The sequence below is a fragment of the Sciurus vulgaris genome (assembly GCF_902686455.1).
Source record: "Sciurus vulgaris genome assembly, chromosome: 2".
Taxonomy (NCBI): domain Eukaryota; kingdom Metazoa; phylum Chordata; class Mammalia; order Rodentia; family Sciuridae; genus Sciurus; species Sciurus vulgaris.
The window spans coordinates 123,212,313-123,230,425 of NC_136462.1; the positions used below are offsets into that span (position 1 = coordinate 123,212,313).

Genomic DNA, 18,113 nt, shown 5'->3' on the forward strand with positions numbered 1-18,113 from the left:
GCCTGGAAAAACCTTCAGGATGCATCATTTTTTAAGCTCTCACTGTGAGCCAAAATTTTCTGTCATTGACAGAAGCAGAAACTGAGGCTTTAGTGGCAGGTGAACCTTTTGTCTCCTGGGCAACTCTCCCCTTCCACCTTGCTCTTCTGGGAAGAGACTCCCTTCATCTCTTCCAAGGAAGGGAAAGTTGACTTCCCTGAGGGAAGGGGTCCAGTCTTCAGGCAGCAGGAGATGGGGGTGGGAAGTCCTGGCCCTTGTGTCTGGTCAAGACCCTGCCTCAGTCAAGTGGCAGTAAGGACCTCCTGTCCTCGGCCTGTGGCCCCTAACTCTTCCCCTCCAGACAATCAGCCTCTCTCCCTGGGAAGGGCCTGATGAGGCTCCTCTAGTTTGGGCAGATGCAACTGATATTCTAGAAGGTGGTTTTGTCCAAATTAAAAAAGGAAGCCTTTGTTTTGGCAGAAGGAGATTACTTGGCTCACTACTTCAAGAGTAGACTGGGGGCTGTCCACACCTTTGTGCCCTGCACAGTCATCCCAAAGTGGGGTCCCCCAGCCAGGGAAAAGGGAGCAGCGCAGGCCTAGCCCTGAGCCTGTGGCAGCATTGCTGCTGCTTGGCTAGGTCACGGGACCAGTGGTGCATGACTTGAGGAGGTGGGGGGCTGACTCCTGGTGCTTCCTCCAGAAGTCTGCTCTTGAGCTAGTTAAACTAGAATTGCAAGAGGAACATATGGATCCCAGGACCCAGTTACAAAACAACAGTAAGAAATGTGGGCAACCAGTCTTTAACTGGTAAGTGCTTGAGTTTTGCCAGGTCACTAGTGCAGTTTGACAGAATTGCAGGGCAGCCCAAGAGCGCCCCCTGGGGATGGGGGTGGAAACCAGGAGCTCTCAGGAGTGAACAGCCTCACTTCCTCCCAAACTCTGAGAATGGGGGCTGGTGATCCCCGACTGACTCTTCCCAGGACCTGTTTTCTCTAGGAGCTGAAGGTGGGCCCTCTGAGCAGACACAGTGGTGGAAACCTCCCAGGGCCAGCTAACTGATTAAGTTGTATGTCCTTATGCTTTGCCCTAGGGTGGCAGACACATGACATTGACTGAGGGCTCACAGTGCATGGAATACTGTCCTTGGCCTTGATTGAGGAGAAGAAAGACTGAAATACACAAGACGTGTGAGTTTAGTCCCAGAACTTCCTCCCAGAGTAGGGATATTCTCAAGTCTAAATGCACCCGCCACCACTCCCACTGACCCCGAGGCTCCCTCCCTTCAGACGCTGCCCGTCCTCCCTCCTCCCCAGGCAGAGTCTTGAACGAAGTCTCTCCATTTTACTTGATGCGACCTGAAGTTGGCCCCTGCTGCTCAGGTAACCCACTCAGCCCTGGGCTACTGCGCCCTCCTGGCCTCACGGCCACAGCGAGAGCCTCCTGCTGTCCCCCTCGCTCAGGCCAGCAGCATGTGGCTCTGCTGACTGCCTGGCTGGGAAGGTACTCCTCCTTTGTTTCCCAGAACATTCCCCACTCTGGTTTTTCCTCCTGCCTCCTGGATACACCTTCCCAGTCACCTCTGCAGGTTCCTGGTCCTCTGCCTACACCAAAATTGTTTCCCAGGGATCACGGTCTTCTCTCCTCAGTTTCCCCCATCCACGGACAATCTTGGCTTCATCTACCACCTGGTGCTCTGAGGCTCCTAAATCCACATCTCCAGCCTGCTGCCGGGGAGAGAAGGGGGCATCGCCGTGCCCTTGTTGACTAAGCCAGACCCCTGGGAGTCGTGCTGTCCTGCTCCCGGTCCCTCACACACTCCTCCTCACCCCTCTTGGGTCAATCCCCCAATCCTGCCCAGTTTGGTTCCTGAGTCTTGCTTTGTCTCCACTGCCACTTTTCTGGTTTAAACCTTCAACCCCTCTCCTGTGCCTCCTATCTGGTCTCTAAATCGCAGTTCTCTCCCACCTCCAAGTCCTGCTCTACCCTGGCTGCCAGGGTGATTTCTCAGAAATGCCAAGTTTGTCAGGCCCCACTCCTGCCTCCAACTCCCCCACCCCGGGATGCCAGGGTCTCCCATTTGCTATAAGGCTTGTCATCAACCCCAGCCTGAGCAGTGTCTTTCTTGTCAGTTTGGCAAATTTACTGTCCTAGAACACCCTGCTTGGGACCTAGAAACGTGTGCTGTTGGTGCAGCCCCCATGTCCCATGTGTGGATCTGGGCTCTGTGGATGGAATAAGAGCACACCAACAGCCTGACAGATACCCATTACATCACAGTAGTTTAAGATAAATGGGTTTCATAGTAAGTTCATAAAATATTTCTCAACTTTGATAACTATTCTCTATTTTAAATTCGTGGTCTTGTTGTCCTTATTGGTCAGCACTAAAATTCATTAACAAAAAAATTTTTTTTTTACAATGCTGACAATATATATACTTTTAGCAAATAGTGTGAAAATACCTGATTGCTCACATTCCACAAATTCAAAATCAAATCAAATCTTTGTAGATTGAATACTAAAATATAAGAACAAAGAATAAGAAGTGAGACAATAGCACAGATATTTATATAACTTTGTAATGAATTATTCTTCTAAGCAAATTATAAAAATTAGGAGAGATTTCCACTTATTTTTAATGCTAAATAGAGTTCTACTGGATACTCAGGTTGTTTCCATATCTTTGCTATTGTGAATAATGCAGTAAACATTGGAGTGCAGATATCCCTTTAACCTACTCATTCAATTTGCTAGATCCGGATGTACCATTACTGGTAGTTGTAGTTTCAGTTTCTTTTGAAAAACTTCCTTACTGTTTTCCATGATGGCTGTACTAATTTACATCCCCACCAGTAATGTATGAGAGATCCCTTCTTTCTGCATCGTCTCCAATACTATCTTTCCATCCTCTCAACAAAAGCTATTCTAACACAAGCTAGATGACATTCCATTGTGGCCTTAATTTACATTTTGATAATTAGGGATGCTTAGTATTTTTTCATGTATGCATCGGCCATTTGTATATCATCTTTAGAGAAATGTCTGTTCATGTCCTTTGCTCATTTTTTTTTCTTGATGTGTTTTTTTTATTGTAAACAAATGGGATACATGTTGTTTCTCTGTACATGGCATAAAGGCATACCATTTATGTAATCATAAATTTACATAGGGTAATGTTGTTTGATTCATTCTGTTATTTTTTTCCCTTCCCCCCACCCCTCCCACTCCTCTTTTCCCTCTATACAGTCCTTCCTTCCTCCATTCTTGCCCCCCTCCCTCACCCTAACTCTAACCCTAACACTAACCCCTCCCTCCCCCCATTATGTGTCATCATCCACTTATTAGCAATATCATTCGTCCTTTGGTTTTTTGAGATTGGCTTATCTCACTTAGCATGATATTCTCCAATTTCATCCATTTGCCTGCAAATGTCATAATTTTATCATTCTTTATGGCTGAGTAATATTCCATAGTATATATATACCACAGTTTCTTTATCCACTCATCAATTGAAGGGCATCTAGGTTGGTTCCACAGTCTGGCTATTGTGAATTGAGCAGCTATGAACATTGATGTGGCTGTATTTCTGTAGTATGCTGATTTTAAGTCCTTTGGGTATAGGCCAAGGAGTGGGATAGCTGGGTCAAATGGTGGTTCCATTCCAAGTTTTCTAAGGAATCTCCACACTGCTTTCCAGAGTGGCTGCACTAATTTGCAGCCCCACCAGCAGTGTATGAGTGTACCTTTCTCCCCACATCCTCGCCAACACCTGTTGTTGCTCGTATTCTTGATAATCGCCATTCTAATTGGGGTGAGATGGAATCTTAGGGTGGTTTTGATTTGCATTTCTCTTATTACTAGAGATGTTGAACATTTTTCCATATGTTTGTTGATTGCTTGTAGATCTTCTTCTGTGAAGTGTCTATTCATTTCCTTAGCCCATTTGTCGATTGGATTATTTGTATTCTTGGTGTGGAGTGTTTTGAATTCTTTATAGATTCTGGAGATTAGTGCTCTATCTGAAGTATGATTGGCAAAGATTTTCTCCCACTCTGTAGGCTCTTTCCTCGCATTGCTGATAGTTTCCTTTGCTGAGAGAAAGCTTTTTAGTTTGAATCTATCCCAGTGGTTGATTCTTGCTCTTATTTCTTGTGCTATGGGAGTCCTGTTGAGGAAGTCTGGTCCTAAGCCGACATGTTGAAGATCTGGACCTACTTTTTCTTCTATAATTTGCAGGGTCTCTGGTCTGATTCCGAGGTCCTTAATCCATTTTGAGTTTAGTTTCATGCATGGTGAGAGATATGGGTTTAGTTTCATTCTGTTGCATATGGATTTCCAATTCTCCCAGCACCATTTGTTGAAGAGGCTATCTTTTCTCCATTGCATATTTTTGGTCCCTTTGTCTAGTATGAGAAAATTGTATTTATTTGGGTTTGCGTCCATGTCCTCTATTTTGTTCCATTGATCTACCTTTCTATTTGGTACCAATACCATGCTGTTTTTGTTACTATTGCTTTGTAGTAGAGTTGAAGATCTGGTATTGTGATACCCCCTGCTTCGCTCTTCCTGCTAAGGATTGCTTTAGCTATTCTGGGTTTCTTATTCTTCCAGATGAATTTCATAATTGTTTGCTCTATTTCTGTAAGGTACACCATTGGGATTTTAATTGGAATTGCATTAAATCTGTATAGCACTTTTGGTAGTGTGGCCATTTTGACAAAATTAATTCTTCCTATCCAGGAACATGGGAGATCTTTCCATCTTCTAAGGTTTTCTTTAATTTCTTTCTTTAGTGTTCTGCAGTTCTCATTGTAGAGGTCTTTCACCTCTTTTGTGAGATTGATTCCCAAGTATTTTATTTTTTTCGAGGCTATTGTGAATGGGGTAGTTTTCCTAATTATTCTTTCCAAAGATTCATCACTTATGTATAAAAATGCATTAGATTTATGAGCATTGATCTTGTAACCTGCTACTTTACTGAATTCACTTATGAGTTCTAAGAGTTTTCTGGTGGAATTTCCTGGTTCCTCTAAGTATATAATCATATCATCAGCAAAGAGTTTGAGTTCTTCTGGTTTGAGTTCTTCTTTTCCAATTTGTATCCCTTTAATTTCTTTGGTCTGTCTAATTGCTCTGGCTAGAGTTTCAAGGACAATATTGAATAGAAGTGGTGAAAGAGGACATCCCTGCCTTGTTCCAGTTTTTAGGGGGAATGCTTTCAGTTTTTAACAAAATGTTTTGATTTATTAAAAACATACAAGGAAACAGCATCAAATCCAGCTCTTCTACAAGCCAGCAGGACAGGAGGAGAGCAGGGCTTTGGACATCAGTGAGGGCCCTCTGACAGAGAGACTTCACCGTTCGCTCGCGGACAAACACCAACACAGCACCATCAGTGAATAAGACGAACACACCAAAATCGTGCTTCGCCTTTTGGAATAAAAATTGAAGATGTTTGTCCAAGAATAAAAAGGTTTTAAAATGTCCATAAAATAGGCTAAGTATAAAGTGTAAAAACAGTATGTGCTTAGCATTAGCAAAGCCATTTCTATTTGCGTTTTGTTCTATAGACTATATTGGTACCCTAAGTCTCAAATTTTGAAAATTTATTTTAACAAATCAACAAGCAAGGCAATGATTTGAAAACTACCTCTTTCTTTTCTTGAAAATTGCCAAAGCAGTAGAGAAAATAAAAAGAAATTCTGTGCCAGATAAAGCCACTGGGCATCTTTGCCTGAATCTCAAAATGTAAGGACAGAAAGCAGATGTGGAAATAGTGAATGATGTGTCAGGGTGAAAGAAGGTACAGCCTAGGTGTTCAGGGGGAGGAAAGCCACTGGAAGACAGTTCATCTGTCCAGCACAGCCATCATGTCCAGCACAGGTGGGAGGGTGGGCAAGACCATGGGCGGACACCTGGAGGTGTTTTCGAGTTTGTAAAGAGCAAAGTCCTCACCTGAGGCTTCTTAGCCTCAGTAATTGTGCATCAATTCCATGATGAATATATCTTTGTCTTTCCTATTGGTTTTGTTTCCCAGGAGAATCTAAACTAATATAGGAACTTTATATGCATTATCTTCATTCGTCACAAAAAATTCCTCTAAGATGGGCATTTTAAATTTATCTCAGATGAGGGAGATTGAAGCTCAGGGTAGTGAAGTGACTTCCCAGGGACACACAGCTGGTGAGAGTCTGCCTACCGTCCTGCCAACTGCTGCGCCACATGGGTGAACTGGTCACTTGGGTAAGAAGATAAGTCATGACAACTGGTGATACTGGAAGTAGTGCCAGCTGAGGGCAGGGGCTGGGAGAAGTTGGGCACAGAGGAGCAGGCAGGGGTGGAGTCACCCATAACTCATTTGAGGAGGTGCCGAGATGGAAGGATCGCCGTGGGCCACTGTAAGTTTGGCTGAGAATCTAATTTCCTTCCTGCTTTCAAGAAGCTACTTTTAAATCAATGTTGGTGGTTGTCAAGAAGGGGTGGGCTTTCAGGGCGGGTGCCATTTATGACAGCAGAAACATGGAGACATCCTAAAAGTCAAGGGGAGGGTCAAATAAGGGACATGGGCACGATGAATGCGGTTATTAGAAATGGGGGAGAAGTTGGTGAGACATTAGGGCTTGACAGGGCTGGGTGACGGGAACCCAGCTGTGCATGAAATGACTTCTGCAAGATACTTCCTAATGCTCTAAATAAGTTGTTGGAAAAAAAATATCCAACAGCAAGGAAGGACATTAACGAAATACAACTGGACCAAAAGGGAAGTGAGGAAAACATGGGTAGAGACACAGGCGTGGAAAGGCCTGGTGTTCTTAGATGATGTTAACAGTGGTCATCTATGATGGGACTATGGGGGTTTTGGTTTTCTTATTTTGGCTTGTCCTAGTTTCCTTAATTTTATACAGTGGGAAGAATCATTTTTGTAAACATCGAGATTTTTTCCTTTTCCCTACATCACAGTAATTAGATAGAGTCTTGGAGCTCACCCTGGAGTAGATGAGGCAGGAGAAGTCATCTAAATTGTAGGCTTGGTGGCCTCCCAGGCCCTTCTGAACGTAACCCTGAGGGCTGAGCATCAGGCTCAGTCTGCTGCTGAGGCTGAGAGTGGGCAAAGATGTGCTTTTACTGGAGAAAGAACATTCTGGGTCTGGGTTTATTCATAGAATCTCGGAGCTGTGGGGTGGATCTTAAATGCATGGCCCTTCCAGCGTTTTAATCCCTGGCCCAGTAGCTCAGCGAGTTACTATCTAGCCTGAGCTGCAGGCTCCAACTAACCATGGGCTTGGTCCTGTCTAGAGTAGTGCATTACTACTTGCTTAGAAAAGTCATCCTTATATTCAACCTGAAAGCTCTCCAAGATCATTGTCAAGATCAAGGCAACGGAAAAAGTGGGAATGAGGTCCTGAGGACTTTCTCACAAACATACTGAATGTATTTGCTTCTTTGGTGGAGGGTGCCAAATGCCCAGCCCTGTGCCAGGTGATGAAGGAAGACAGTGGAACTGGGGACAAAAACCTCAGCTCAAGGAGGAAATAACAATGGGTTACACCAACAAGCTGAGAGCAGGGGTGGTCCACGAGGGTGGGGTGGGCAGGACAGGCTGGAAGAGGTGATGGAGGAGCAGAGCTGAGCCTGAGAGGAGGGAAGGACTCAGAGACAGCAGCAGTGAGATGGTCCCTCTAGACAGAGAGCATAAGCCTGGGCACTTCCAAAATAAGAACGTGGAGTCTGACAAGGCTGATGCCAGCTCATGTCTATTGATTGGAAAACTGTTCAAATATACTGACTTTTGAAAACTAGGCATTTGACTGCCAGCTTTCAGGAAACTGTCATAATAATAAACAAAGCTACAGTGTGAGCTGAACCCCCTTTTGCCACCTACATGACCTTACACAGTGGTGCCGTTTTAAAAATCTCCACCCAAGCACCGCACAGGCCCAGTGGAGGAATTTTGGGATAGAGGGCTCCTGGCAGTGGAGCAGCAAGATGTCGCTGCAGATTTGCTCCAGTGCCAGCCCACCCAGGGCAGGACATGGCCTGGGGTCTGGGAAGGAGGACTGAACTTCTAGAATCAAAGCTGACCCTGTGAGACATCTGCTGCTTAAGGTCTTGACCCACTTCCTCCTCCTGACAGAGACATTTCAGCATTATTGTAATCCTACGAGGCTTGTCCTGAGAGGTGGCAGTGCTGCTGTTCATTTTGTGGATGGCCAGTGAGGTTAGAGGTCCCTTCCAATGTTTTAACCCATGGTCCAGTAGCCCAGAGTCAGACTGGAGAGGCTATGCGGGGTCTCTCACAGCTAGAGGGGAACATGCCTGGAACCCTGATTTCCCTATGCCACTCTCAAACTTGGAGAGGGTGAAAGAGAAAAGAAAAACTCTTCCCTGAAGACTGAGCACTGGCCCCACATTCAAGAGGGTCAAAAAGACATAAGGTCCAGTTTTCTCATGTCAATGCTTGGGGAGCAAGGAACAGACCAGGGCAATGACTTGCCCAAGGTCACAGAGTGAGTCAGTGGCTAAACTGGCTCCCTCAGTGGAAACCTGAAGGGAACAAATTTATCCTGCATCTCTTGGAGCTTGGAGCACAGCGTCCCCCTCTTGCCTCCCATCCAGGGATGGAAGCTCACCAGAGCCCTTCTGGAGGATGCACAGCCAGGAGAAGGACCCCTGGGATCCAGAATTTTGGGGTGGCTGCTGATGCAGAAAGATGAAGCCCTTGCTGTTTGGTTTGGCAATGGATATTGTTTGGCAAATGGTGCCAAAGGTCGGGCTCCTGTGTGATCGCAGTGCAGCCCTTGGGCAACTCCAAGAGGCTGCTGTGGGGGGAAGGAGGTGGCTCAGCTATGAGCTGATGTGAAAAGAAGCCTTGATCAGTTGATGACCAGATACACAAAAGTGGTCTATCCAGACGACAGAATTTCACTCAGACATCAAAAGGAATGAAGTACCGACCCCTGCTACGGTGGGGCGAAGCATGTTAGGCTGAGTGACTGAAGCCAGGCACAAAAAGCCACACAGTGTGTGCTTCCAGAAAAGTTAAGTTCCCAGAGGCAGAAAGCAGATGAGTGGTTGGCAGGCTGGGGCAGAGGGGCACAAGGAGTGGCTGCCCAGTGACTAGGAGTCTCCCGTGGAGGTGGTGAAGATGTCTGCAACTAGACAGAGCCGATGGATGCATGAGGGTGTGTATGCACCAAATGTGGAAAGGGTTATGCCATGGGAATCCCACCCGGGAAGGAGGAGGCGTGGGAGCAGGGGAGAGAAGTAGCAGCAGCAGCCGCCTCACTGCCACCGCCACCACCACCATCTGGAGGCTCCTATCTAGAAGACCAGCCATGGGTCAGCTTTGTCCTCTCCCAGGGAGAAAGCTGGGGCTCCCCAGGCCTTTCCACACCCTGAGATGGGGCCAACACCCGGTGGCCTGCACTGCTGTGGGGTGGCCTGTCCTTGGTCAGGAGGTCTTGAGAATGTGTGCAATCTCAGGAAGAGTGGTGCTTCCTGGTTCCAAGTGACCAGCTGGGCCAAGTCTCGGCCAAGGGTGGGGCTGTGCTTTGGAAAAATCTTTGGCACAATTCTCTGTTGGATTTCAAAGGCTCTGCTTGTTCTTGGTGCTGCAGGGACACGTGGAAGGGCAGTGGCCCAGTCTGACCTAGCTCAGCAGGGCCCAGAAAGCCTTGTGGGCATCCACTCTTACCTTGGGCCCCTACTAGGACTGCCCCAACCCCCAGTCTTCCTGATTGAGGGTGCCCACATTCACTGCCTTGAGAAGTACCTGTCTTACTGTTCAACAGTGTAAACTTTTGGAACAGATGTCCTCCAACTGAGCCCAAACCAGCCTCTCACACCCATTCTGGGGCTAGCTCTGTCCTCTGGCAGGGTGGTGGACATCTCGCCCAACAGAGGCCTGCATCTGGCCCTACATGGCATCCTGCAAGTCCTTGGCAGGTTCCATACCTCTCCAGCCCTCAGTTTCCCAATCTGTAACGTGCTCTGCCCTCCCTGCAGGGCTGTCCAAGGCTCGGTTGGGGCAAGGGGTAGAATACTGCACGAGACCAGGCAAAGGGCTTCAGGACAACAGCAGTCTTGGGGTGCAGCCTTCTGGGAATCTGCCTGTGCAGTGCAGCCCCCTCACTCGGCCCAGGAGGCCTGGAGTGATCCTTCACCCTTGGCTCTCTGCTGTATCCCTGGGTATATGCCAGAGAAAGAAGGGGCCAGATCTTACGGGTGACATTCATTTGTCCCAGAGGAAGAAGGAGGGCTGATTGTTCTGGGTTTTTGGTCAGAGGTCTTGCTGGGTCAGACTTTTTCTTTCTCAATTCCTGGCCCTGGACTTTACCCCAGATTCCTGGTCCCCTCCCAGCCTGCTGGCCCAAGGTCCACAGAGGAAATCAGTGGTGAGAGACCAGGTGGGGCACCAGAGTCTTGGGTCCAGTTTTGGCTATAAGTGACCATGTAACTCAAGACTGCTCTCCTTATCTGTGTGGGGTTTTTATAAGGACCCTATGGGCATTTTTGATAGGCAAACATGTAGGCCTGATGGGCTGCTGAGGGACACTGGGTTCCTCCAGCCCTTCCTATTCAAGGAACCGAGTCATGGAGAGCACAAACAGCCTCATACATTTCCAGACCGGGGGTAGGGACCCACACATGACCATACCAGAACCAAAGTTCCAAAACTTAGTTCCCTCTGGTGCTCTGTGAGGCCATACTTGTTAGATAGCCTGCATCCATGTGAGGTCACCATGCACCAGCCTCTCCATCTGCACTGGGCAAGGTGCTCTGGGGGTGACAGGCACCCCTGCTGCTCTGTTGCCTGGCTTCAGTCCACCTTCACCAACTTCAACAAAGACCAAGGCAGGGACCAGTCTCTGCCAGCCTGGGTTCCCCTGCAGAGCCTGTGGGAAGCCCCAGCCCTGTCCACTCTGGGAGGTGCTTGCTGTGGGGGTTCTGAGGCTGTAATTCCTGCACACAGGCCTCTGTCTGTTTCAGGTGGTTCGTCTCTGACAGTGACAGGAAGGGAATGCTAAATTAACGCTGGGTAATAAATTCTGCAAAAGCCAATAAAACCCAAGCAGAGGGATAGAGGGGAAGAACCGCAGCAACTGATTAAACATTTTTGTTGGCAGTCACAGACACATGGCACATTTTCCAAGGTTTGCATCAAGGAACCATCTGGCCCTAGTCCAGGTGTTTGTGGGAAGGAATCCCCAAGAGCAGAGACAAGGAGGCCAGGGAGGCTGGAACCCCCATAGGGGCACTAAGCCGGGGAGCAGCACCCTCAGGGCCGTGGTCTCAGTGAGCTGGTTGGGAAACTTCCCAGGAGGACAGGGTTGGGATCTGCTCCCACAGTCTGAGCCTCAGGCCCAGGCTTACTGGCCAACTCCATGAGCTGCAGGCCTGGGGACAGGAATGTTCTGCAGTCCAGCCAGCACAACCCACTCCCAGACTCGGAATTCTGGACTCAAGACCAAGGCCCAGCTCTCCCCTCTTTTTTAAGAAGAGAGATTCTCAGGGCCATTGGACAGGCCAGAGCTGGCCCACAAGAAGCTGTTGGACTCCTGACTCCCTGGGTTCCCTGATCACACCACAAAATGTTCACTTCCCCTGTCCCCCAGCCCATGCTGTTCCTCTCCTACAGCATTCCTCCTCCCTCTGAGGCTGCACTGTGCTGTGAGGCCCAGAGCTCTGTGCCTTCAATGGAGCAGCAGCTGTGTGTGTGTGTGTGTGTGTGTGTGTGTGTGTGTGTGTGTGTGAGAGAGAGAGAGAGAGAGAGAGAGAAAGAGAGAGAGAGAGAGAGAGAAAGCTCTGAGCCTTACTCATGTCTGCTTTTTACTAGAAGGTTTCCCTGGGGCTCTGTGAGCTGATGTGCACCTGTGGTGAGATGTGGGGACACATGGGTGGAGTGGGATAGTGGCCAGTTGATGTGACCAGCCCCTGGCTCTATTAGAAGGAACTGGTTTTCCACAGGACACTCTCCTGGCCCTCAGGGACCCCCACTGCTCTCACCTTTCAGTCCTGCCAGGAGGTCCTTCCTGCAGCAGCTCCAAGCCAGTACCACTGTGATGACCTGGGAACTGCTCAGAAGGGGAGTCCCTCACCCCATGTAAAAATAGAAGAATGTGTTGGGATCCCAGTTTCTCAAGCATTTCGGTCCCCACACAGGGCTATTCAGCTCCTGTATCAGGACCCAGCTCAGGAGGCTCCAGGTAGCTTTTCAGACATGGTCTTTATCCAGAAACACCGAGGAGACCTGGGCTCCTGGTACGCCACTTTAGAAACATAGCCCTTGGCCTAGTCAGACCCCAAGCCCTGAGCAGGATCTGCTCAAGTCCACTCCAGCCTTGCTACCGCATCCTCTGCCCTCTGCATGCCCCAGCCTTAGGGTCAGCCTGACTGTGGCCTGTTGGAGCCGCTGTCCACCTCAGGCTTTATTTGCATCCTGCATGCTCCTTACCAGCTATCCAAACAATTCCATTCTTCAGCTCTTCCTACTCAGCCTCGCTTTCACAAATACTATTGCCCACCCCTCACCTGGACAATACCTGCTCATCCTCTGGATGCCACTCAGGGGTCACCTGCTCAGGCCAAAGCTCCCTGGCTGAGTTGGCTGCTGCTTCTGTGCATCTGCGGCTCCTCCCTGAGCCATCTCCTACCATAGAACTCAGCTGTTTGGATCGTGTCCCTCTTTGGAGCCTAAGGGCTAACAGAGGGCCTGAGATAGGAAATAAGTAGAAAAGCAAGGTTTTGCTCTAAAGGAGGTGCAACAGGGCCCGAGTCTTTACCTACCTCTGAGAAGAACACAGAGAGAATGACCAGACTGATCCAGTGGATGACTCCGGCAAACTGGAACGCACTAGAAACTGCAAGGAACACAGTAAGGGCCAATTTTAGGAGCAAGGAATTAGGAGCATTGGTAGGGGGTGTCAAAGCATCGAGGGAGATCTCTGGGACTCTAAGGCCCACTCTTGGGAACATTTAGATTGGGTCAGAGAAGAAGAGCAGTTTAAGCAGTGCCTGTGCTGGAGGTGTGGGAGGCTTTGGCCAGCGGAGCTGTGGGCTGTTCTTCCCGCCAGCCCTCAGGGGCTACCTGCTCCCCACAGGCCACCTCTCTGAGTTCCTGCTCAATCCTTGTGGGTTTCTTGCCATAGCCTGACTCCAGGAAAGGAGCATCCAGAGGGGGTTCTCCAAGACATCCATAGCTATCTGACCTGGGCAGGTAGCTTCAGTCAAGCCTGGAAGAGCTTCAGAAGGCCACGGCACAGTTCACCCCCGAGGCGCTGTGCACTGTTAGTAGACTCAAGGCAGCCTCCCTGACCAATCACCTGAAAGCTCTGAGTGGCAGAGATGGCTGTGTCAGCAGGGAGTTTTGGAGAGATGGCTGGAGGGAGGCCTGAAAAAGGGGGCTGGACAAGGACAAAAGTACCTGTGGGCTGGGTGTCGCCAAAGTGCCACTCACCTTCTAGGCTGGAGTGTGAGTGGGGAGCTGTTGGCCACTGACCACTTCCACTCCGCCTTCTGCTAACCAGTCCTGGGAGACCCTTGTAAAGCATAGAAAGACAGGACCAGTCTCCGAGCCCTAGCAGGGCCTAGTTCACCAGCTATTGAGGCCAAAAGTGGGGCGCTGGGGCCCTTTACAAGGACTAGGTGAGCTTTAATGGAGACAAGGCAGAGGGATGCTCCCCACAGGTAGGCCTAGAACAGATATGTGGACATCCTAGGCAGGGGACAGGGCAAAGAGAGGGCAGGGATGTTGCTGCCAACAGGCCTGCTTGGCGCACTGCTCAGAATCCCCTGGAGCTGAGAGGCCTTCAGGAGAGGCCTTCAGTGGGGAGGGCTGGCCTGAAAGAGGAACCCACAGGCTTTCCCTGTGTTCTGGAATCTGTGACTCTGGGAGTGTATAAAAACCAGGTCATGGAGCAAATGCAAGGGGCAGAAGGCTGCAGGTTCCAGGTGGGAGACCTTGGGGTCCCGTGGCTTTGGGCCTGTGTGACCCTCAGAAGATGAGTCCTGGAGATGCTGTGGATTCCTTCCCCTCCCCAGCCACGTGAATACCAGTGGGAACCAAGAGGCTGAGGCCTTTGTGACTCTGAAAAGACCTCCAGATGATTCTGAAAACATAAAATCTCTCCCCATTATTTCTCAAATGAATTCCTGTGCCTTTTTTTACGGTTTGCTTTAGAAGAGCAATAAATCTCTGATTGTGCATTTTATGGAATTTAAGATGCCTTTTATGAGCTGCTATTGGATCTCCCACCAAAATCAATCTCCTGGATACTTAATTTTAAGCAAAATTCCAGTGTCGGCTGAGTTCTCAGTTCTATTCAATGCCTCGCAGCCCAGGGCCCCAACGACAATCCACCACAAGGAAAGAAAGACTCCGTTATGGTCAGATCTCATAAAAAGCAGACAGTATGGATGAGTGGGAGGGAAAGTCTACAACATGGTTTAATTGAAGACAGGTTGAGTGTAAACCCATGCTGGTCACTTTACGCTGGAAGATCCTTTAATTGGAACCAAGGGGCCACCAGCTGCATAAAACCCAACTAGGCTTATCAGACAAAAGCAATTCTGTGCTCTCCATCATCCTCACTTAGAGAGCAGAGGAGGCTAATGTGACCTGGAGGGAGCTTTGACAGACCCTGAGGATGGAGGATCCAGTAGAGGAACTGAGGGCATTGGAGAAAACATGACTGAGACAACCAAATGGGTTTGGGGGTGACTGAATCTGTGGTCCTGGTTTTGGTCAATGGCAGTGAAGGAAATTTCTCTGGGACCAATAATTTCACCTCTTTTTTATTTGCATTTCAGTGACCTACTTTCTGAATCAGGAAAATAGGGAACTGGGAGCTCTACCAGAAACCACTTAATCATTCAAGGCCAAGAGAGGCAAGACCCTTGGCCCCTGGCCCTCTGATGTACCAAATTGCAGTCAGCAAGGGCAGGGGCTAGAAGTGGGCCTTCCACTCTGACAGCCATGATGCCCCAGCCAGGACAGAGAGGAAGCAGACAAGCCTCCTGCCACCCTGTGCATCAGGCTCCGGTAAACATGAAGCTAGGACAAATCCCAAGAGGACCTACACGAGAGGACCGGCCAAGCAGGAAAATGATCCGGTGGCTGGAAGATCCATCTCTGCTACCTCTGACCTAGGGAATGTCGCTAATTCCTCCAAGTCTTAATTTACTCTGCCATAAAATGGAATCATGTCAGTCTTGCTCATCTCACAGGGAGGTCCTAGGGTCAAATGTGTGGAAAAGTTCTTTCAGAACTATCACAATACATGTAAGTAACACTGCCAACTTACAGCTGCATAAAACACCAGGAATCTTAGCATGATTGTAGTTGCTAATTACCACAAGGTAATATGCCTCCAAAGATGAGAACTCTCTTTATACTACAAAAAAATTCCAACCTGGAAAATTCCAAATGGGAACAGTAAAAAAAAAAAAAAAAAAAAAAAATGCATACAGGGGTCCCCAACATTTGTATCTCATCAGTTTCTGATAATGGAAAGCTGGGGAAGGGGGCTGAAGAGGCCACATTAGGCACAGAGGGGCAAATGCTGCCGACCAAGAGAGAGGCTGCCAGGCGCATTTCCTCCCCAGTGGCAATCCCCACAAGCCCCGGGGCCAGCGGCTTGGCAGTGGCATGCTGGTTGGGGACCCCTGATGGATGCAGATGCACAGTGAATATTGACATCATACGTATTTGCATATGTATCTCTCTGGCTACTCACACTGGAGAAGCTTTATATCTATTAGAAGTTCCAGAGTCAGGAGAATCACCACCAATATTACACAGGCTACCAGGAAACTGTTGAGACTTGCACTGAGCAAAAATACCTGCCATACGGCTGCTCTCTTCCCACAGCATGGCTTCAGCCAGTTAGACCTGTGGGGACAAAAGCAGGGAGAGGAGGGGCTGAGAGTGGGAGGGGACAAGGGGTAGATCCTGGCCACAGCCCTGCCTGGAACCCCCAGCGGCACCCCTCCTGGGCTCTGCCTGGCTTCACCATGAAACACAGTCTTACTTAAGAGGCCATTGGGTAGGATCATAAAGGGAAAGGGAGCAGGGTTTGTATGCCGACCCTGGAAGCTCACAGCATTGCCCTGTGCTTCAGTCTCCTCATCTTTAAAATGGGTACAAAACTCACACCCCATGGATTAAATGTACAGCCTGCCTATGTGGCAATGGCTACACAAAAATGAGTTATTCAATTTGTGTGTATCTTAGAATGTGGCATGCCATTTAGAAGAAATTCAGTTTGCTTTTAGTAAATGCTCAAGGAATTAGTGAATTGACTTTGTTTTTCAGCTGTGTAAAGATTTGAACTAGCCTCCTGTTTTTCAAAGCAGGTTGTATGGAACCTTAGTTCCATAGAATGTTATAGGTTGTTACTTGATTTAAAAAAGAATCCCACGGTTGGGTAAGTTTTGGAAAATTTGGGTCAAATAGAGTTCCATGGATATTTTTCTATGTGGGACATTTCAGGACCTTTAATTGTCATTATAATTATAATTGTCATGCTCCACTAATACAGTATCAGCATTTCCCTAGCTTATCGGACCATGGTATCCTTTTGTCACAGAGTGTCTGGTGGGACTCATGTTCTGCACACTGTCTTTTGGGACACCCTTGACTAGGGGATGGTGAACAGTCACAGGAGAGATAAGGCCATGAGGACAGACTTTTCCAAGTAGGTCTGGAAGTAGGAAGGGGCCTGCAGAAGCTCAGAGTTGGCTGGGACCCTTGGGATATTTTGGTCCTCTCTCCTCAGGAACACAAGAGGGGCAGCTCTAAGGCTGGCAAGAAACACCAGGCTGACTGTGCTGAGGTCAAATGTCATAGTTTAATCACAGGTTGGACCTGCCTGCTCCTTCTAGCTAGGGAAGAGTGAGGCATCCTGGAGAGGCCGAGACAGTGCCAGCCAGGGAGTCCTTACTTCTGGCTCTGCCTTTGGCTACTCTGGGGCCATATGCAAAGGTACTGGACACTCTGAGACTCTGCTTCCTGTTTGTAAAATGGGGGCAATACTCCTTAACTCATAGGGTTATTGAAAGCTAAATGAGAGAATGTATCTGACCTGTTAAACACAATGTAGCTGAAATGACGTGGTGGTGGTGATGGTGATGATGATGATGGTGGTAGTGGTGGTGGTAAAGTATCTGATGGCCCGTCACCCCCTGTCCTTCCCATCCAGAAGGAGCCAATCTGCTGCGGCCTGCTGCCAGGGGGCCAGTGCCCACCTCCTGAAGATCCCGAGGGTGTCACTGGGCTGGGAGGGCAGCTCTGCTCTGAGGTTCTCCCTTCTCTCTGAAGGAACGATGCAAGTGCTTCCCGGCGGAGAGTTCTTCCTCACAATCCATCCAGAGAAAACTCGAAGGACAGAGCTCAGAGCTCTTCAAAGAAACCGGGCTCACTCAAGCCTTTCTAGATAGTTTCTAACACCTTTGGGAATTGCAGGCTGGTCCTCGGCTCTGTGGGGATACAAAGACTGGGGTTTGGTCCCCAGTCTTGGGAAGCTGGTCCCAGAAAGAAAGAGAGGAGGAAGGTGATAGAGGAAGGCAAGGAGGTCATTTTGGACAGGGGCAGTTGATATGGGCCCCCCACAGGGCCCAAGAGTGTGGGGCAAGGGATGAGGAGACCAGCCAGGTCAGAAGAGATGGTTTCTCTTAAGGAATAAGTGGAAAATGGAAAGAAAGCTCCAGGGGCAGATGGTGAAGGCCATGAATGCCTCGAGCGCCCCTTCAGATGGATTTCAGGGCCCCACACAGCCACCTCTTTCTGCTTTTTGCAGACACCCAGGGCCCACCCACAAGCAACAGGCTACCAGATAAGACTCTCACTGAAACCTCTCAGAGCTCAGTAGGGCTACCAGATAAAACCCAGGACATCCAGTTAAATTCACATTTCAGAAAAATAATGAGCAATTTCTTAGTATGTCCCAAACATTGCAGAGGATACATTTATACTAAAAAAAAAAAAATTACCCGAGCTTCAAATTTAACTAGGCATCCTGTATCCTTACTTGCTAGATCTGGCAGGCCTACACTCAGAGCCGAGCCATCTCAGGAGGCCCAAGAGATGGCTGTGATTTTGTCAGAAAAAATGCACAGGAAAGAAGCCAGGGTGAGA

The 18,113-nt window shown here is 48.7% G+C and overlaps 1 protein-coding gene across 14 annotated transcripts in view; it reads right to left on the reverse strand.

Annotated features, from left to right (window-relative positions):
- TMEM266 (transmembrane protein 266) overlaps positions 1–18,113 on the reverse strand; it is a 116,088-nt gene that overhangs the window by 35,247 nt on the left and 62,728 nt on the right. For 6 of the 14 annotated variants that reach the window (XM_079128881.1, XM_079128883.1, XM_079128893.1 and 3 more), the window contains 3 exons: positions 17,062–17,455; positions 15,715–15,869; positions 12,767–12,840 (listed from right to left, as the gene is read on the reverse strand). In XM_079128881.1, coding sequence (XP_078985007.1) covers positions 12,767–12,840; positions 15,715–15,869; positions 17,062–17,174 — 342 coding nt within the window. In that variant the 5' untranslated portion in view covers positions 17,175–17,455. Of the gene's footprint in view, positions 1–12,766; positions 12,841–15,714; positions 15,870–17,061; positions 17,501–18,113 lie in introns of all 14 variants that reach the window. The other 8 variants (XM_079128880.1, XM_079128889.1, XM_079128886.1 and 5 more) reach the window with 4 other exon arrangements.